The sequence below is a fragment of the Coccinella septempunctata genome, chromosome 6 (assembly GCF_907165205.1).
Source record: "Coccinella septempunctata chromosome 6, icCocSept1.1, whole genome shotgun sequence".
NCBI lineage: Eukaryota > Metazoa > Arthropoda > Insecta > Coleoptera > Coccinellidae > Coccinella > Coccinella septempunctata.
The window spans coordinates 32,654,490-32,671,924 of NC_058194.1; the positions used below are offsets into that span (position 1 = coordinate 32,654,490).

Consider the following 17,435-nt stretch of genomic DNA (forward strand, 5'->3'; position numbering starts at 1 on the left):
GTGACCTTCGAAAAATTCCCAAAAAGTTGGAATCAGTTGGTAATTCGTCAAGACTTAACTTCAAGAAAGATAGTGTCAATTGAATAGACCACAGTTCCATAAAACGCAACAATTGCATGTTGCGTTTCTCGCCTTACTTCAAAACGTTTAGAAAATCGTGTGAAAAAGTTCGAATACAAAAAGACTCTATCAAGTTCTCATCAATGAAACTGCTTTTCTTGCAAAGGACTGGTGTATACTGTTACAATAACTATCTCTATATTCCACCCATCTCAAGTTTCAACGTCTCTGACTCCATAATAGCCTGAAAAAAATTCGCAAAGGAGCCCGCATCGCAGCAGTACCTTTGTGACATCGAAAATCCAGCTTTTTAATAAGTCCGAGGCATTGTTGCCTCTCAGAAGTCTCAGATACTCAGGCTTAATGAACTGTCCTCTTCAGAATGTGGGAAACGTAGCAAAAACGTACCTGTGTACGGATATAATAGAATCGTGGCGTAAGTAGGAAGCAATTAACCCGCGGTTGGTTACGTCCATTGGCAAAGCCAAACCGGAGGCCTTTGCGGCCGGTCTTAAGGCTAATTTTTGGCGTAACTTTATACAGATCAAAAGTGCCGAGCGTATAGGACCGAAAAATTTGAGCGGACGTTTTGCATGCAATCTGGTATGACTTCCAGAGCCAAAAAGGTCGCCGATGCAAGTTGCTTCTTTTTCTGGTTTGGCGGATGAGTTCATCTGTGTAATTTACGTATCTCTTTCACTGAAGAAGGGAGTTCTTGAAACGTTCGAGTGTTCAATTAGTTCTTGGTAGAATTATTAGGGTCGATTGGATTGGATTCAGCCTAGATTCTAGGTCTTTTGAGCTGTTTTTGCCGCTAAATCTTCTACAGTTTGCCATCTATCAACTCCAGACTTCTAATGGACCTCTGTATCTGGGATGTCTTCAAGCATTTTTTGCTCTGGTTAGAAATAGAGAAGCATTGTGTCACCAGATGATCTGGAGTTTCATCCTACTCCTCATAAAATCTGCAGTTGGCAGTTTCTGCTGGACCAATTCTCATTAGGTGCTTCTTGAGAGGACAATGCTATTTTTTATGGATGGAGAAGAGGAAGAAGATTACAGTACTGTGGCAAGGACTGGATTGATTCACTCAAGAGAAAAAAGTGGACTAGAATTAATAACAGTTAATATTTAATGCAAATATAGCCAAATAGAATATGCCAATACCAAAGTGTGAAGCAGAAATTGAAGACCACAAAAGAGTATTTTGTAGTCAAACAGAACAGATAAGAATAAACTGGTGTAGAGTATAGAGAGAATGTGGAGATGTAGAGAATATAATGGAAAGAAATGACTCCATTCACATTTATTTTAGCAGTCGGTTGGCCATGAAATAATTTTCCCAAGTTTTTGTAACTAGAACGGAGTAAGGTTGGCAATCATGAAATGTCGTTAATGTCATTACGCCGTTGCCACAACTAATATCAATTTTTATTACGAGAATGCCGAAAGTGATTGAAAAAAAAGAGACAGGGTTTCAGGAAGTGCTATTTAGAATTCAGGTCCGCTCATTCAAATATACCCTGATAATCTAAAATCCACAATACGTCAGACGGTAGCGAACATATTCAATGTGAGAGAATTTATATAATGTTTCATCTGAATCTGAACGACTTATGTTTCAGCTGAATATTTCCAGAATCAGAAAGATTGTGATTGAAGAGGATGACAAAGAATTTCCTTCTATTGGAAGACCCAAAAAAGTTGTGGCATTCGAGAATTTCATGTTTGGGTGAATTAATGCGAAAAGTTACTACAGGATTTTCGATGAATGTCATCGTAGAATAAGTTCCCAGAAATTGACTTTTCTATTTTTCATTTGACTTGTCCTATACATTGTAAATGTCTTAAGGTACCAATAAATACCTAATTATTATTATTATTATATCAATGTATTTAAGATGAACAGCCACAAATACGAGCCAGTTTTCCTGTAAATTGTTTACTCATGTGAAATTTTTGTTCAAAGGTGAAGTTCATCTTGACTTGAAACTTCCTTTAATTCCTTTTAGTTATATTGATGCAAGATGATTTTTGTTGAAGTATTTAACATTCTTGTAATTATCTGTTACTTCCTTCGAGAAATACCCATTCCCAACCACTGCATCATATGCATTTCATCTTCGGGTTAATATTTTTGAAATCTACAACTGATGTAACGTATTCAAACTTTATCCAAAGAAGATAACCCTCAAGCTAGTGCATATTATGATATTACACTGATCTCTTGTATTTTCCATGCAAATAACTGGATTTGGTATGCCTTCAATCAGTTTGTATAAACTTCAATTATGTTCGTCACATATTTTCCGAAGAAATTCGACATTGTTATAAAATACGTAATAACAGAAACTTTTACGTGGAACGGGCAACATAGCGTTGATTTAAAACCCAAAAATGTTTTGACAAGCTTCATAACTCCATATTTTCGTACTATAAAGAGTGAAATGTGTCAAATTTCCATGGCTAACCGAGTGCTGAAATAAAAGTGAATGGAGTATACATGTTACTGATTTTGGATAACTGACCCCAGGGACGCACTGCAATGTAACTCTCCTTAAAAAATAGTGCTCCATCAATTTTATTCAGTGCTTTTATTCGATTAAAAATTTCTTGATATAACTTTCAGTTAGATGAGGTAAGTTATTGGCATCCCTCTAAAAAATTTCCCAACATCGACTGATCCACGATTCCAAAAATCCGAACAACAGACAATCGCCCAACTAAACACCCCATTTAATCAAATGGGGGAGGTAACATCGCGGACAAAAAACGAAAGGAAACACACTCGAGCATGGGAACACCGCGGGGTTCTTTTTATCCTGAACTAGGTGGTTGTTTGCTTCACCACACATGAAGTTGAAGTGTTACAACTCCGAGAAGTACCTACGGATGGTGAAGAACGCTGGGAGTGGTACAGGATGTGCGGAAAGTACCCGCATCAGGAAGATCAGGGATGATTCCCAGGATCGTCGTCTTCATAGGCGACCAGGTGAGAATTGAAGTGAATTTGTCGTTTCCAGGGGATGAAGGATGAATTGGCCAATGGGAATAATCATACTCGAAGCCTCATTTCTTTGTGGCTACATTGGGCTGGTCATTTGACATTTTCTAAAGTGAAACGATAAGGAAAAAGTATGTTATTTGGCTTTTAAACATATTTTCATACATACAGACGGTCCTGGAGATGATAAGACCGTTCAAAATTGGCAAAACTTGTTGGAAAATTGTCTTGCGAAAGGGAAATGCCTCATGGAAACTGCAAAGTCATTTTTACTGTTATTAAAGCACGAAAAAACGTCCAAACGAAGATCAACCAGGGCCTCTCGGTTACGACGTCAAAAATCGTCCGATACGTCACATGTCAAACCGCACCGCTATACCGTGTGCACAAAAAAAGTTGAGTTCTCGCCCCGGGCGTCGCATACGGGGCAGCATCCCCCCAATGCCGACGAATCAGCGCGCCATTCATCAGTCAGTCATTCAATAGAATTCCGGAGATAATCCTAGCCTAAACGCTACTTCTACGAGACCTCCCCTAACTTGGTCTTTATTAAGTACGCCCTTGGGCCAGTGGCACATCCCTTGCAATGGGTCCGGTTTGTCGAGTTTTAATTCGCACTGATTTTTACGTCAATATCCGACGGTTGCAGATATGGATTACGTAAATAAAATTATTATGATAAAGGGTGCCAGGCTACTGACTGTTGTGGTGGGCGTTTATGAATGAGGGGGTTGGTAAATATGTTTTTTTATCATTCAAATCCCACGCGAACGTTTTGGAAAGAAATTTACATCTCGTTCTCCCCATCCATTCAGAAAAAAATTGAAAAAGGCTGTCTTATGGTACTTCAATAGCCTTTTCGGATATAAGTTCATAAAATGTTTTCGTCCCATTTTTTCTGGACGCTCTATCGAATAAATAATAATCTTTCTGGCTACTGAAAAAACCGAACAGTTTTCGACAATACCGATAGTGAATGTCGAGCACTGTGTGTGCTATCTGGGTAAATAAATATTAGGCATTTTCCTATCCATAAAGGTGTGCAATACAATGTGACCCACAGACGACTCATCTAATAATCTAAACAAACTGATAAGTATCGATTTTAGAAAGTGTAACTTGTGGAATATATAAAAATGTTCGGTTGGTTCAACTTTTCACATGAGATTGAGAAGGTGTCGTATCAAAATGGCCGTTTTTGGGTTTTTTACGTTCGCCCTTATCGTATGGTTGTGCGTACATGATGTGAAGATGAAAACTGTGCAGTATGAGGCAGGAAATGACGATAGGTAAGTGAGTGTTCTACTGAAAACAGCCAGTTTGACTTGTGCCAACCCACACTTAGACAGAACAAATTTTGCTTCTATAGTTTCGCATATAAGGTATAGGGTCTTTATCTGGCGGACGCCCTGTATATCAAAATGTATGATACGAATTTGACGTGATTATTTATGAGAATGAATGATTTTTTGCATCAATTTTTCTTTCCACACTATAAAAATAGTTTGTAACATTGTAACTCAAGTCAGTTTAAAAATGCCAAAGTAACTTACCTATGTACGAGGATATATTGAAAAATTCTTAGCCTACCATAGAACCAATCAAAATTTGAATATCAAAATATTTTATTGCTCACCATATTCTCCTCCTAATTGGATACATTTATTACAGCGAACCTGCAACGTCTCTAGACCTTTCAGAAAAAATATTTCTTCTTGCTCTGCAAACCAGACCTCCACAGCTTTCAGTACCTCCTCGTTGGAAGAAAATTTACGACCTCTTAAACTATTTTTCAGTTGAGGAAAGAGATGATAGTCGGATGAGGCCAAATCTGGTGAATAAGGGGGGTGTTCTAGTAATTCATAACCTAAATCACGAATATTTTGCATGGCAACATGAGATTTGTGTGCAGGGTCGTTGTACTGCAAAAACAAAACACCTTTGGATAGCTTTCCGCGTCTTTTCTCTTTAATTTTTTCCCGAAGAGTGCTCAGTTATGTCGAATAGTAATCTCCGGTTATTGTTCCACCCTTATCCAAAAAATCAATCATGATTACTCCATGGCAATCCCAAAAAACTGAAGCAAGAACTTTTCCAGAAGATTTTTGGACACGAAAATCTTAGGTCTTGGAGAACCAGAGTTTCGCCATTCCATCGATTGTTGCTTTGTTTCTGGATCGTAGAAATGTATCCAAGTCTCATCCATATTAACAATTCGGTTAAGAAGTCTACATCGATTTCAAATCGAGCACAGATCGAATGCGATGCTTCTACCCTTGTACGCTTTTGGTCAACATTCAAACATTTGGGGATCCATTTTGCAGCAATTTTTCTCATGTCCAAATTGACGTGAACTATAAGATGAACGCGTTCGTATAAAATATTCAGTGCTTCAGATATCCGTTTTAGCCCAATTCAACGGTCTGATAAAATCATGTCATGAATTGCATCGATATTTTCGATGACTGACACTGAAACTGGCACAGAAGGACATTGATCACCAAGGGTATTAAGCATATAATCGTAAATCTGCTTACCTCTCAACCCGTTTAAATACAGGTACTTGATGATGGCTCGAAACTCCATTTTTTCGATTTTCACAATTTCGGTGGACATCTTCTTACTTTTAATTTATAGCGTAACTCTTGGTTTACTTTTTTGACCTCAAACACTGACACTTCTAATGAGTTATTGTTCGTTGCTAAGGTAACGCAAATTTGTGCATAGAACTGGTCTAGGCTAACTAAACAATATCAATACATCCTCGTATTGGGAATTCAAAACAAGCGATACGCCCTCTGGTGGCTATTTTTGTAAATAAAAAGTTAAGGCACTTTTGTCATTTATTTGTTTACATCATAGACCTAATAAAATAAAATGTATTATTAGGTCTATGGTTTACATCAAGGAACGTAGAACAATGACGTAAAGGCATTAACTTTTTACTTCGAACTGTCACCACTATGTCGCTGCAATCTACATTTGAATTCCCAAATTGGGAATTCAAATGTATTCCTGAATTGAGCTAAGGTAAATAGGTTTATTTTGTTATATCGGCTTTTCAAAGATAAAAGAGTGTGAATTTTGTCTAGATCTTTACACACATGACCAATTTGAAGCTCTACAATTGGTATTTACAATACTAACATCGATCTAAACGTATGAAAACAAATAATTTGAGAACTGGTTCGAATTGATTCAAAAGTCGACTAAAACATCCTGTTTTATTTTGATTGTAGTAGGTATTTTTTGTCATGGATGTATTATTTCGGAAAGGACTTACTTTGAAGCCTTCAAAAGTGATTTGGTTAACTAATTTATACAGGATGGTTAACAAATAATATCTCACTCGTGTATCGACCAAATTCCTCCCTGTCATTCTGTATTATTACAATTAAATCATCGAGTTGTCCTGAAAACCCTCTGTCCAAATCGCAGCCGAAGAAAAATTCGACGGGTGTCCTTTTACCGTGTGAAAACGTCCACTTGCGCCACAGGTACCTCCGATGTAAAAATAACCGAAAGAAATCTAATTTAACGTCCTCCGCTACAGTGAGTGACGTCAGATCCGGAAAAATCATATCGAGGAAATTGGAGTTGCAGCAGCATCTAATGATATATAAGCCCCCAGAGGCAGAGAGCCGATATTATCATAATGAAATTAAAAATAATATTGGAACAGGTAATCAAAGAAAATCCACCTGGGGCACCTGTGGAGCCCCAGAGAGATAAGTGCAGCTGTATCGATGTCGGGAAATGTGTTTTTCCTTCGTAACCCATTAAGTGGAGACGCGAAAAAAATTTCACTCTATCGACTGCGCTTGTTTGTTGTTGATCTTTCGTATGGTGCTCTGCCAGGCCTAGAATTCAACCCCCCAGTGACATGTAGAAAGGAAAGGGTAAAAAGACAGTCGCAAAAGAAGCTCAGTCATCATTTGTGACCATTCCTCAACAAATCATTCGATATAATTCTAATACCAAAACATTTTCAAAAATACCTGTTCTGCCACGTCTTTTCAACTAAATCCTAGCTTTTTTCCCTCACAAACTTACAGCCTTCATCTTTAATTTAATTTTCCAGATACTTACAATGGATCTGTGAAGACAACACGTGCTCCAAGACCAGCAGATCGAACAAGACCACCAAGCCACTTCTACCACTCGAGACCTGCAGAAAAATCTGTCCAGATGTGGTAATATGGCCAGAGCCTAAACATTTCAGGTTCGTTTCAGCCAAAAACCATTCACCCTTCCTCAAATCAAAACTAAGAGTCGACGTGCAAGCTCCACCAAGAACCACAGAAGCCATCAACAAGTTCCTCGAGATCTTCAAGGGATATTTAAAAGACAATGAGACAGGAAATGATGGGAGCATCTTGAAGGTGAACATCCAGGTGTCTGATAAGAGAGACGATGTACTCCTGAATTTAGGAACAGATGAGAGTTATAAGCTTAACGTCAGTAAAAGTGCAGCCATCACTGTGACTATAGTATCAACCACTTTCTTTGGAGCTAGGAATGGGCTTGAAACTCTTTCTCAACTGATTTGGTTTGATCCTTATACCGGAAATCATCGAATTCTACACGATATAGCAATAGAAGATGGACCAACCTTCACATATAGAGGAGTTATGGTTGATACATCTAGAAATTTCTTTCCCATACCACTCCTGAAGAAGATTGTCGATGGAATGTCCTACTCCAAGCTGAACACTCTGCATCTTCACCTTACAGACGCTGTAAGCTTCCCTATGAAGTTCAAGAATCTTGAATGGTTGGCAGATGGTGGAGCTTACACTCCCACGATGGTATACACCGAAGAAGACATTGAGGATTTGATGCAATATAGCTTAGTCAGAGGTGTGAGAGTTCTTCTGGAGATAGACGCTCCAAGTCATGTCAGTACTGGATGGCACTCGAATCCAAGGGATGACAACTTGGTTATATGCGACCAAGAGGATGTTCTCAATGGGCATTTGAACCCAGACAATCCGGGAAGCTTGGAAGTGTTGAAAGACGTTTACAAGAATCTCTTGAGGTTGATGAAGAACGATGACCTTTTCCATATAGGCGGAGACGAGGTTAACCTAGACTGTTGGAGGGACACCAAAGCAGCAGAAAATGAAACGGATATGACAGTCTTTTGGGCAGGTTACACCAACCTCATGTTGGAAAAACTGAAATCAGCTAACGGCGACAAACTCCCCAAAAACATCATCATGTGGTCGAGTCCCCTGACCAACTACCGCTACACCATCGACGAATTGAAACATAAAGATCGCTTGATCGTGCAGTATTGGTTTGGAAGCACCAATGGTATCTTAGGTCAAAACCTGAGGATCATATACTCCACCGTTGGTCACTGGTATCTGGATTGTGGTTTTGGTCCTTGGAAACCCAGTCAAAAGAATGGAGTTTGCGATCCTTTCACCTCCTGGCAGAAGTTCTACGAGTACAAACCGTGGGAGAATGAGTTTGTTAAGAATTTAACGGAAGGTGGTGAGGTTTGTCTGTGGGCAGAGCAAGTGGCGGAAGAATCCTTGGAGACAAGGATATGGCCCAGAGCTGCAGCCTTTGCAGAGAGAGTTTGGAGTGATCCAGTTCGCGTGGAGGGGGATGTATACATGAGATTGGATAATTTTAGAGAGATTTTGAGGTTTAGGGACTTGGAGGTTTCTGCGATCTGGCCAAAATGGTGTACTATGAATCCTGGTAGATGTAAATGATTTTTGTGAAGTTTTTTATAAGTATAAGTTTTTTATGATGAAGCATGCTGGTTTTAGTGTATTTATTATTAGGTTAGGCTTCCCCTAGATTCTTATAACCTATGGTTTGGTAATATTGAAAGACCAGGGATCAATACATACATTTATTTACCACTAACTTAACACTAAATTATGACGCTAGTATCTCGGGTTGTAACGCGGTCTTGGTTGTTCGTAGACATCGTTGAATTGAGGCCTTGGCCTAGACCTCCTCTGCTGATAGATGTCTGCGGAGATTGCTGGTGGTGGGGGATTATACACTTGCTGGTTGTCCTGTTCTTCAGCAACAGAATATTGTGTATTTCTTGGCTGTTCGGGTTGGTTTTGGTAATTGGGCTGTGGTCTGAGATTCTGGTCGGGGTTTTCATATTTTCTAGGGTCGTATGTGCCGTCATCCTCTGGGCCATCATTGGTATATCCTGGAAAAATCATTCTGTAGATGGGACGGCATATTTCAATTGAAAAATAACAATATTCGAAGATACACGTGGATATATTGAAAAATTCTTAGCCTACTATAGAACCAAACAAAATTTCAATGTCAAAATATTTTATTATTCAACATATTCTCCTCTTAATTGGATACATTTATTACAGCGAACCTGCAACATCTCTGGACCTTTCAAAAAAAATGTTTCTTCTTGCTCTGCAAACCAGACCTCCTCAGCTCTTAATACCTCCGAACGTTGGAAGAAAATTTACGACTTTTTAAACATTTTTTCAGTTGAGGAAAGAGATGATAGTCGAATGGAGCCAAATCTGGTGAATAAGGGGATGTTCTAGTAATTCAAACCCTAAATAAGGAATTTTTTGCATGGCAACATGAGATTTGTTTGCAGGGGCGTTGTCCTGCAAAACCAAAACACCTTTAGATAGCTTTCCGCGTCTTTTCTCTTTAATTTTTTGCCGTGTCAAAATATTTTATTACTCAACATATTCTTCTCTTAATTGGATACATTTATTACTGCGAACCTGCAACGTCTCTGGACCTTTCAAAAAAAATGTTTCTTCTTGCTTTTATTACCTCCTCGTTGGAAGAAAATTTACGACCTTTTAAACTTTTTTTCAGTTGAGGAAAGAGATGATAGTCGGATGAAGCCAAATCTGGTGAATAAGGGGGGTGTTCTGGTAATTCAAACCCTTAATCACGAATTTTTTGCATGGCAACGTGAGATTTGTGTGCAGAGGAGTTTTCCTGCAAAAACAAAACACCTTTGGATAGCTTTCCGCGTCTTTTTTCTTCAATTTTTTTCCGTAGAGTTGTCAGTAATGTTGAATAGTAATCTTCGGTTATTGTTCTACCCTTATCCAAAAAATCAATTTTGATTACTCCATGGCAACACACACCACTCGACACTCGACACTTGACACTCGACACTCGACACACGACACTTGACACACGGCACTTGACACTCGACACTCGACACACGACACTCGAAACTCGACACTCGACACACGACACTCGACACTGGACACTCGGCACTCGACACACGACACTCGACACACGACACTCGATACTCGACACTTGACACTCGACACTTGACACACGACACTCGACACACGAAACACGTACACACGCACACACACCCCACACACACGCACACACACCCTACACACACCACACACATACATACACACACACGCGCACACGCACCCACACACACCCTACACACACCACACACATACATACATACACACACACGCACACGCACGCACACACACACACACTTGACACCCGACACTCGACACTCGAAACTCGACACTCGGCACACGACACTCGACACTGGACACTCGGCACTCGACACACGACACTCGACACACGACACTCGACACACGACACTCGACACTTGACACTCGACACTCGACACTCGACACTTGACACTCGACACTCGACACTTGACACTCGACACTCGACACTTGACACTCGACACTTGACACTTGACACTCGACACACGACACTCGACACACGAAACACGTACACACGCACACACACCCCACACACACGCACACACACCCTACACACACCACACACATACATACACACACACGCGCACACGCACCCACACACACCCTACACACACCACACACATACATACATACACACACACGCACACGCACGCACACACACACACACACACACACACACACACACACTCGACACTGGACACACGACACTCGACACTTGACACTCGACACTCGACACTCGACACTTGACACTCGACACTTGACACTCGACACTTGACACTCGACACTCGACACTTGACACTCGACACTCGACACTCGACACTTGACACTCGACACTTGACACTCGACACTTGACACTCGACACTCGACACTTGACACTCGACACTCGACACTTGACACTCGACACTTGACACTCGACACTCGACACTCGACACTTGACACTCGACACTCGACACTTGACACTTGACACTCGACACTTGACACTCGACACTCGACACTTGACACTCGACACTCGACACTTGACACTCGACACTCGACACTCGACACTTGACACTCGACACTTGACACTCGACACTTGACACTCGACACTTGACACTCGACACTCGACACTTGACACTCGACACTTGACACTCGACACTTGACACTCGACACTCGACACTCGACACTTGACACTCGACACTTGACACTCGACACTTGACACTCGACACTCGACACTTGACACTCGACACTCGACACTTGACACTCGACACTTGACACTCGACACTCGACACTCGACACTTGACACTCGACACTCGACACTTGACACTTGACACTCGACACTTGACACTCGACACTCGACACTTGACACTCGACACTCGACACTTGACACTCGACACTCGACACTCGACACTTGACACTCGACACTTGACACTCGACACTTGACACTCGACACTTGACACTCGACACTCGACACTTGACACTCGACACAGTCTCATCCATAGTAACGATTCGGTTTAACTTCACACTGACACTTCTAATGAGTTATTGTTCGTTGCTAAGGTAATCCAAAAATTTTCCTATGCATGGAACTGGTCTAGGCTAACTAGATATCAATACATCCTTGAATGTGAATATATTCTGATCTCCTGTTTCGAACGACACTAAGTACGACCCTGTCGTGAACCAGCGATCGTGAGGAGTAGGCAATACAGAGGCGGAGTTGGTAACGAAGTGTAGCTATAAATTTGATTGAAGATAAATAACTGTATTAAGTTAATCGTAGTGAATCGATTAATTCAATGAATGAAAATCGTTACAAAACTATATACCCAGGTTTTTGGTCATAAAGAGTCCTTGAATGGTCGATGCAAGTCTGAGTTATCGATGTTCAACATGAAGAACCCTCTGCCAATTGAAATGGCTATTCGAAACCGTCAATAAGAGATCCGAAAATGGCATTTTAATATTGCATCCGTTTAAATCTCTTTCTCGATTCTTTCGCACGTCTCTATTCCGACTGGCTCATGAAATATGCAACTGCCGGAAAAGAGGATGTATCCCCCATCGAAAGTTCCGTGACTGCAGCTAAGCGAACGCCTTTTCTACACTTTTTATACCGTCAGAAAGCTCTTAATTCGATTGGAGAGCGTTCGACTTTGATGGATCCATGAACAAAAGCACTTAATCTGACTAATTTTTCATTTTGTCGCCGGATTCGAGCGGGGATGAGGGATAATAGACGCCACCCTGAGGGAAGATGGGAATAAGGAGATCGAACGTTTCGTATTCAATTTTTTTTTTAACATAGTTTCGAAATGCAGGGTCAGGGTATTCCCTGAACAATCTCTCTTACTTGAGATCTTCATCATCGAAATAGCATTCGATGGAAAGTTGCACTGTAGACAGCCTTTCAAAGTGAACTCATATTTGAAGGGTGGAAAAATGAAAAATTCTTTTTTTTTCGAAAACAGTGTCTTAGATCCGACAGTTTGGTATAAAAATATAGGTTTTCGAACATGCAGAATCGATTGGGAGTAAAATCGAGATCCTATCTCTCTTTGTTTAGATTTTCATCTTCGAAATGGCATTTTTAAAAAAATGCAAATTTCAATCTGCGATATCTTCTGTTGTACTTGTCCAATCCAAATGAGGTTTTCGGTTTCGTAATCAGCACTAGTCAGGCTTCGATACTAAATCAAAAACTCGAATTCGAAAATCCCAAATTTTTGGGTAAAAAATGAGCAAAAGGTTAGACTCCCCTAAAATACATATTTGCTCCTCTCTCTGTGTTTTATCATTCCTCCGGAGAAAGAAATTCTCACAAGTCGTTTTGAAGACTCCAAAAAAACAATGAGTTGATGAGCCAGTGCAAAATTGCACTGTAGACAGCCTTTCAAAGTGAACTCGAAAATGAAAAATGGAAAAACAGAAAATTCGTTTTTTTCGAAATCTGCTTCGAAGATCTAAAAGTTTGGTATGGAAATATAGGTTTTCGAACACGCAGAATCTATTCCAAGCAATTTTATGGCCTATCTCCCTTCGTTCAGATTTTCATCGTTGAAATGGCATTTTTCAAAAATTGCTAATTTCAGTTGAAAGCTCCCCAATATCGGACGGATTCTTCAAATTCGCTGTAATTCTCAGAGTTATTACTAGAAGAGTTGCTTCTTCGGAATGTGCATCACTTACCGATCTGTGATGGTTTTTCTGGAAGATACGCGACTTTAATCTTCGAAATGGCATTTTTCAAAAATTGCAAATTTCAAACTGCGATATCTCCTGTTATACTCATCAGATCCAATTGAGATTTTCGGTTTCGTAATCAGCACTAGTCAAGCTTCAATGCTAGATCAAAAAATCGAATTCGAAAATCCCTAATTTTTGGGTCAAGAATGAGCAAGGGGTTAGACCCCCTAAAATCACATATCTGCCTCTCTCTCAGGGAATTGGGGTGTTTTATTATTGTTGCAGGATAGTGAGTGCATAGGGTTCGTCCTGTAGATTCCAAAAATACACTTGGTGGATGAATCAATGGAGAATTGCACTCAAGACAGCCTTTCAAAGTGACCTCAAGAGTGAAAAATGAAAAAAAATACTTTTTTTTTCGAAAACAGTGTCAGAGATCCGAATGTTTGGTATGAAAATTTAGGTTTTCGAACACGCAGAATCGATTAGAAGTAAAATCAAGAGCCTATCTCTCTTCGTTTAGATGTTCATCGTCGAGATGGCATTTTTCAAAAATTCCTTACCTGGTGCTCTTCTGGAACCAGCGTTGTAGTTGAAATTGACTTTCAATCCTGTCGGATCGGTGTATGTGAAACGCCCCTGTATCTTGCCGTCCGGATTACCCCTAGCAGCACTGGTGATACCATCTTCTGTTCTGTACAGGAAACCAAAGGTACCATCCACTTTTGGCTCCAACCTGCTGTCTTGTAGTATAGAAGCAGGCCCAAATCTTTGACTGCATGCTCCGTAGACGTTGGAACAAACAATGACCTGTGCAGGATTGAATATTATTTAAAAACTGGGAATTTTCAATCCTGAAATTTGTTTTCTTTCACATCTTTCAATATTATAACCTTGACTTTCTCGATTACATTTTTTAACCTTACTTTGGAACTTATCTCGCTAATCAGCTCAAAATCTCAGAGAATACCCTAAGGGTAAAGCTAATGCTGCTGCCAGAAATCGTTGAAATTCCCCTGTTCATATATCTCCTTCATTTCATCATCAGGAGAGGTAATTACCGAACACTTCTGGACAAAAACCAAACAGCAATCATTAGCAATTAACGCAACTCTTTTTTACCGCATTCAATGAAAACGAACAAGGCCGTTAGTGGCTCGAGAACCATTAGCCACTTTGAGAGGTACTCAAATACCTACAGCCACAGGACAAGAACTAATGACTTTTACAGTTAGACTTTTATGTGAAGCTGTATTCATATAGATAGCAATAAAATTTACCGCACGCTGAGTTTCCGTGCCAATTAGCTAGTTAGTGTAGAGCTGGTAGAATATTTGCATGAATTTATTGATTGGATGTAATGTAGAACCTTATTATTCAATATCAATCCATAAACAAGGACTGGGAATTTGATATACTGTTTGTATACACGACCATAGGCACCCATATAAACTGTGGATTAAATTCACATTAGAAAGACGTTTTTTCTCCTCATTTGCCACTTCATATAGAAGAATGATTAAATAAATCATTATAATTATAATTTTTCAGTGCCTGTTTCGAAAATTTATCACTGAAACTCAAATTGTTTTCGATTTATCGACTATTTCTAAGAAACCATCTTGTCTATAAACCATGCAACATAATCCATTCCTATTTCTCATTCTAGTTCAGAATTTCTATAAATTAATAATGCACCAAAAAAATACATTCTTGATCAAGGTTAGGAGCTTCATTGAGATTCAATATATTGAATATATAGATGAGAGAAACTATACTTCCTACATATATATTAATAATAAGGAGGAATGTAAGCCTTGATGTGAACCCTTGGTTGGTGATTTGATAAATTGACTTGATAAAACTAGATCGAAATTATATGAATTGATGATTCGAATTAGCATCTTTTTTATGCTGGAAACATTCTGCAAAATTAGCTTGAAATTTTCAATAATCAGTACAGAATCACGCTAACACAATATTTTGGGAAGATGAATATTGAACCGATGACTTTTTTTTTAAATCAAACTTGGAGCTTTTCGTCAACGATACCTCAAAATATTGCCATATATATATTTGGAAATGGAGTCCTTTTGATTGTTTTTTACTAGAGTGCCCTTTTTCTAGGGCTCAAAGAAACAAAAATTTCACTGAAATTTCGGGCATTTTTTTCATATCCGAAATTTTTGAATCGTTGTGGGAGTCTTGATAATGATGGTATATTTTTGATTCTTCCTCGCAATTTTTTAAGCCTTTTAGAATTCGACATCATCATTGAATCATTTTTATCTGGATTGTGAATATACAAAAAAAAATTATAATGAATTAATTAATTTACAATTCGTCTACGAGTTATGTTGCTTCAGACAACAATTTAATTGTTGAAAATTGGGAAGTAATCGTGAAAAGATACTTTATTCTAATGGTTTCGAGTTGAACTCAAGAAACTCAAAATATTCATTATCGTAATGGATCCAATAGAATATTTTTTAACGCATTACTTGAGCTCGATCATTTTTGGATTGGTAAAAATTCAAATTGAATTCGAATCATGTGAAATATAATTATTTTGAGAAGGAAATCTGAGAAATAGGAAATTTTTTCAAATCAAATGTGCTGAGATCTATATCGAATTTTTGCGGCTCTGAAAATGCCAAAAAAGTTTAAATAAAACAACAAAATATAAAAGGAATATTTTTGGAACGCCAAAGATGAATATTTCCACAAATGTAGCAAAATCATGTACATACGTTGAAACAGTGAATTCAATTGCTTGTTATCCAAGTGGGGAAGAAATTCTTTTTGATTTGTTTTTGGATTTTACATTCCCGGGTTTCAAACGTTAATAATTTTACGAATTCCAAAGTGAGCAACAATTTCTTGTTTATAATTGAATCAGGGTAAGAATATTTAATAATTTTAAATATTAAAAATGAGATATTCAAATCGAAATTGCAATTTTGTTGTGATCCTCATCAAATTTTCAGCAAAAAATTAATATTCGTTAATAACCCCTCATTTTATGAATGATAATTGGGGGAATTAAGAAACCACAACCTTGAATCCAAGGAACCCTGCCCTATAAAGAAAAATCAACTCACAATCAAGCACGTCCACTTCATTTTTTCGTTGGTATCAAAGATGTTCCTCCCTAGGTCACTTTATCACAAGAATCGAAGAAGTCAATGGTTGGGCAAATCTTATATATACTTGATGAAAATGGCACACCTATTTCAATGCTGTCCACTCCGTATGCCGAAGAAAACAATCTGAATGCATTGTCTAGAGCAGAGCGGACATAGGTGGATCGTCAGTCGAGGCCAAAGGTAGCCTTCTATCTTAAAAACCACAGTTTGAGTAGGGACCATTCTGGTCTCAATCTTGACTGTGTTTTTCGATTTCATCTCTAAAAATACACATCTGTGTTCTATATGGACTAGTGACCTGTCAGGTTCTTTTTGTACATTGAAGATTGTTTGGAAATATCACAAAAGTTGAAATGTCTTTAACGTCAATCAACAACGTTGAAGGTAATATTGTTATTTTTATCGAATTTAGCTCAGTGGCTTTCACACCCTTCTCCTAAGGAACATATACTTGGTCCAGATATCAAAAGATTTTTTTTGTTATCATAATAACAGGTTTAACATTACCAACATAGAGTGAAACAGTATGAGAAGAAGATCTTTTAAATGAGTTACATTCGTTGTTTGATATTCAAAATACTAAGATATTGGATTATGAAAACATTTCACTATAAGAGGTGCATCAGTGAGATGATATATTAACTCTACTGTAACTGACAGAACTTTGTATACATGGTTATGTAAATAATCGATCAAAATTAGAGAAAAATCTAATCTAAGGACACACATGACCTTTTAAACACAATAAGCTGTTGAAAATTTGCTGGTCTTCTCCTTCTACGGGCATGATAAACAAATTAAAGCAGCTCTTCAGAACGTTCTTAGTTTTTT

At 38.7% G+C, this 17,435-nt stretch overlaps 2 protein-coding genes across 2 annotated transcripts; one reads left to right on the forward strand and one right to left on the reverse strand.

Moving 5' to 3' along the window:
* The first annotated feature begins 4,160 nt into the window (after positions 1-4,160).
* On the forward strand, positions 4,161-8,832 carry LOC123315503 (probable beta-hexosaminidase fdl). The gene is made up of 2 exons (XM_044901217.1): positions 4,161-4,353; positions 7,146-8,832. Exons 1-2 carry the CDS (start codon positions 4,226-4,228, stop codon positions 8,788-8,790), a joined length of 1,773 nt encoding a protein of 590 aa, XP_044757152.1. The 5' UTR covers positions 4,161-4,225; the 3' UTR covers positions 8,791-8,832.
* Positions 8,833-8,919: 87 nt separating this feature from the next.
* LOC123315504 lies at positions 8,920-16,726 on the reverse strand. Its single transcript, XM_044901218.1, has 3 exons — positions 16,560-16,726; positions 14,022-14,268; positions 8,920-9,248 (listed from the first exon to the last, which is right to left on the reverse strand). Exons 1-3 carry the CDS (start codon positions 16,578-16,580, stop codon positions 8,968-8,970), a joined length of 549 nt encoding a protein of 182 aa, XP_044757153.1. The 5' UTR covers positions 16,581-16,726; the 3' UTR covers positions 8,920-8,967.
* Positions 16,727-17,435: the final 709 nt, after the last annotated feature.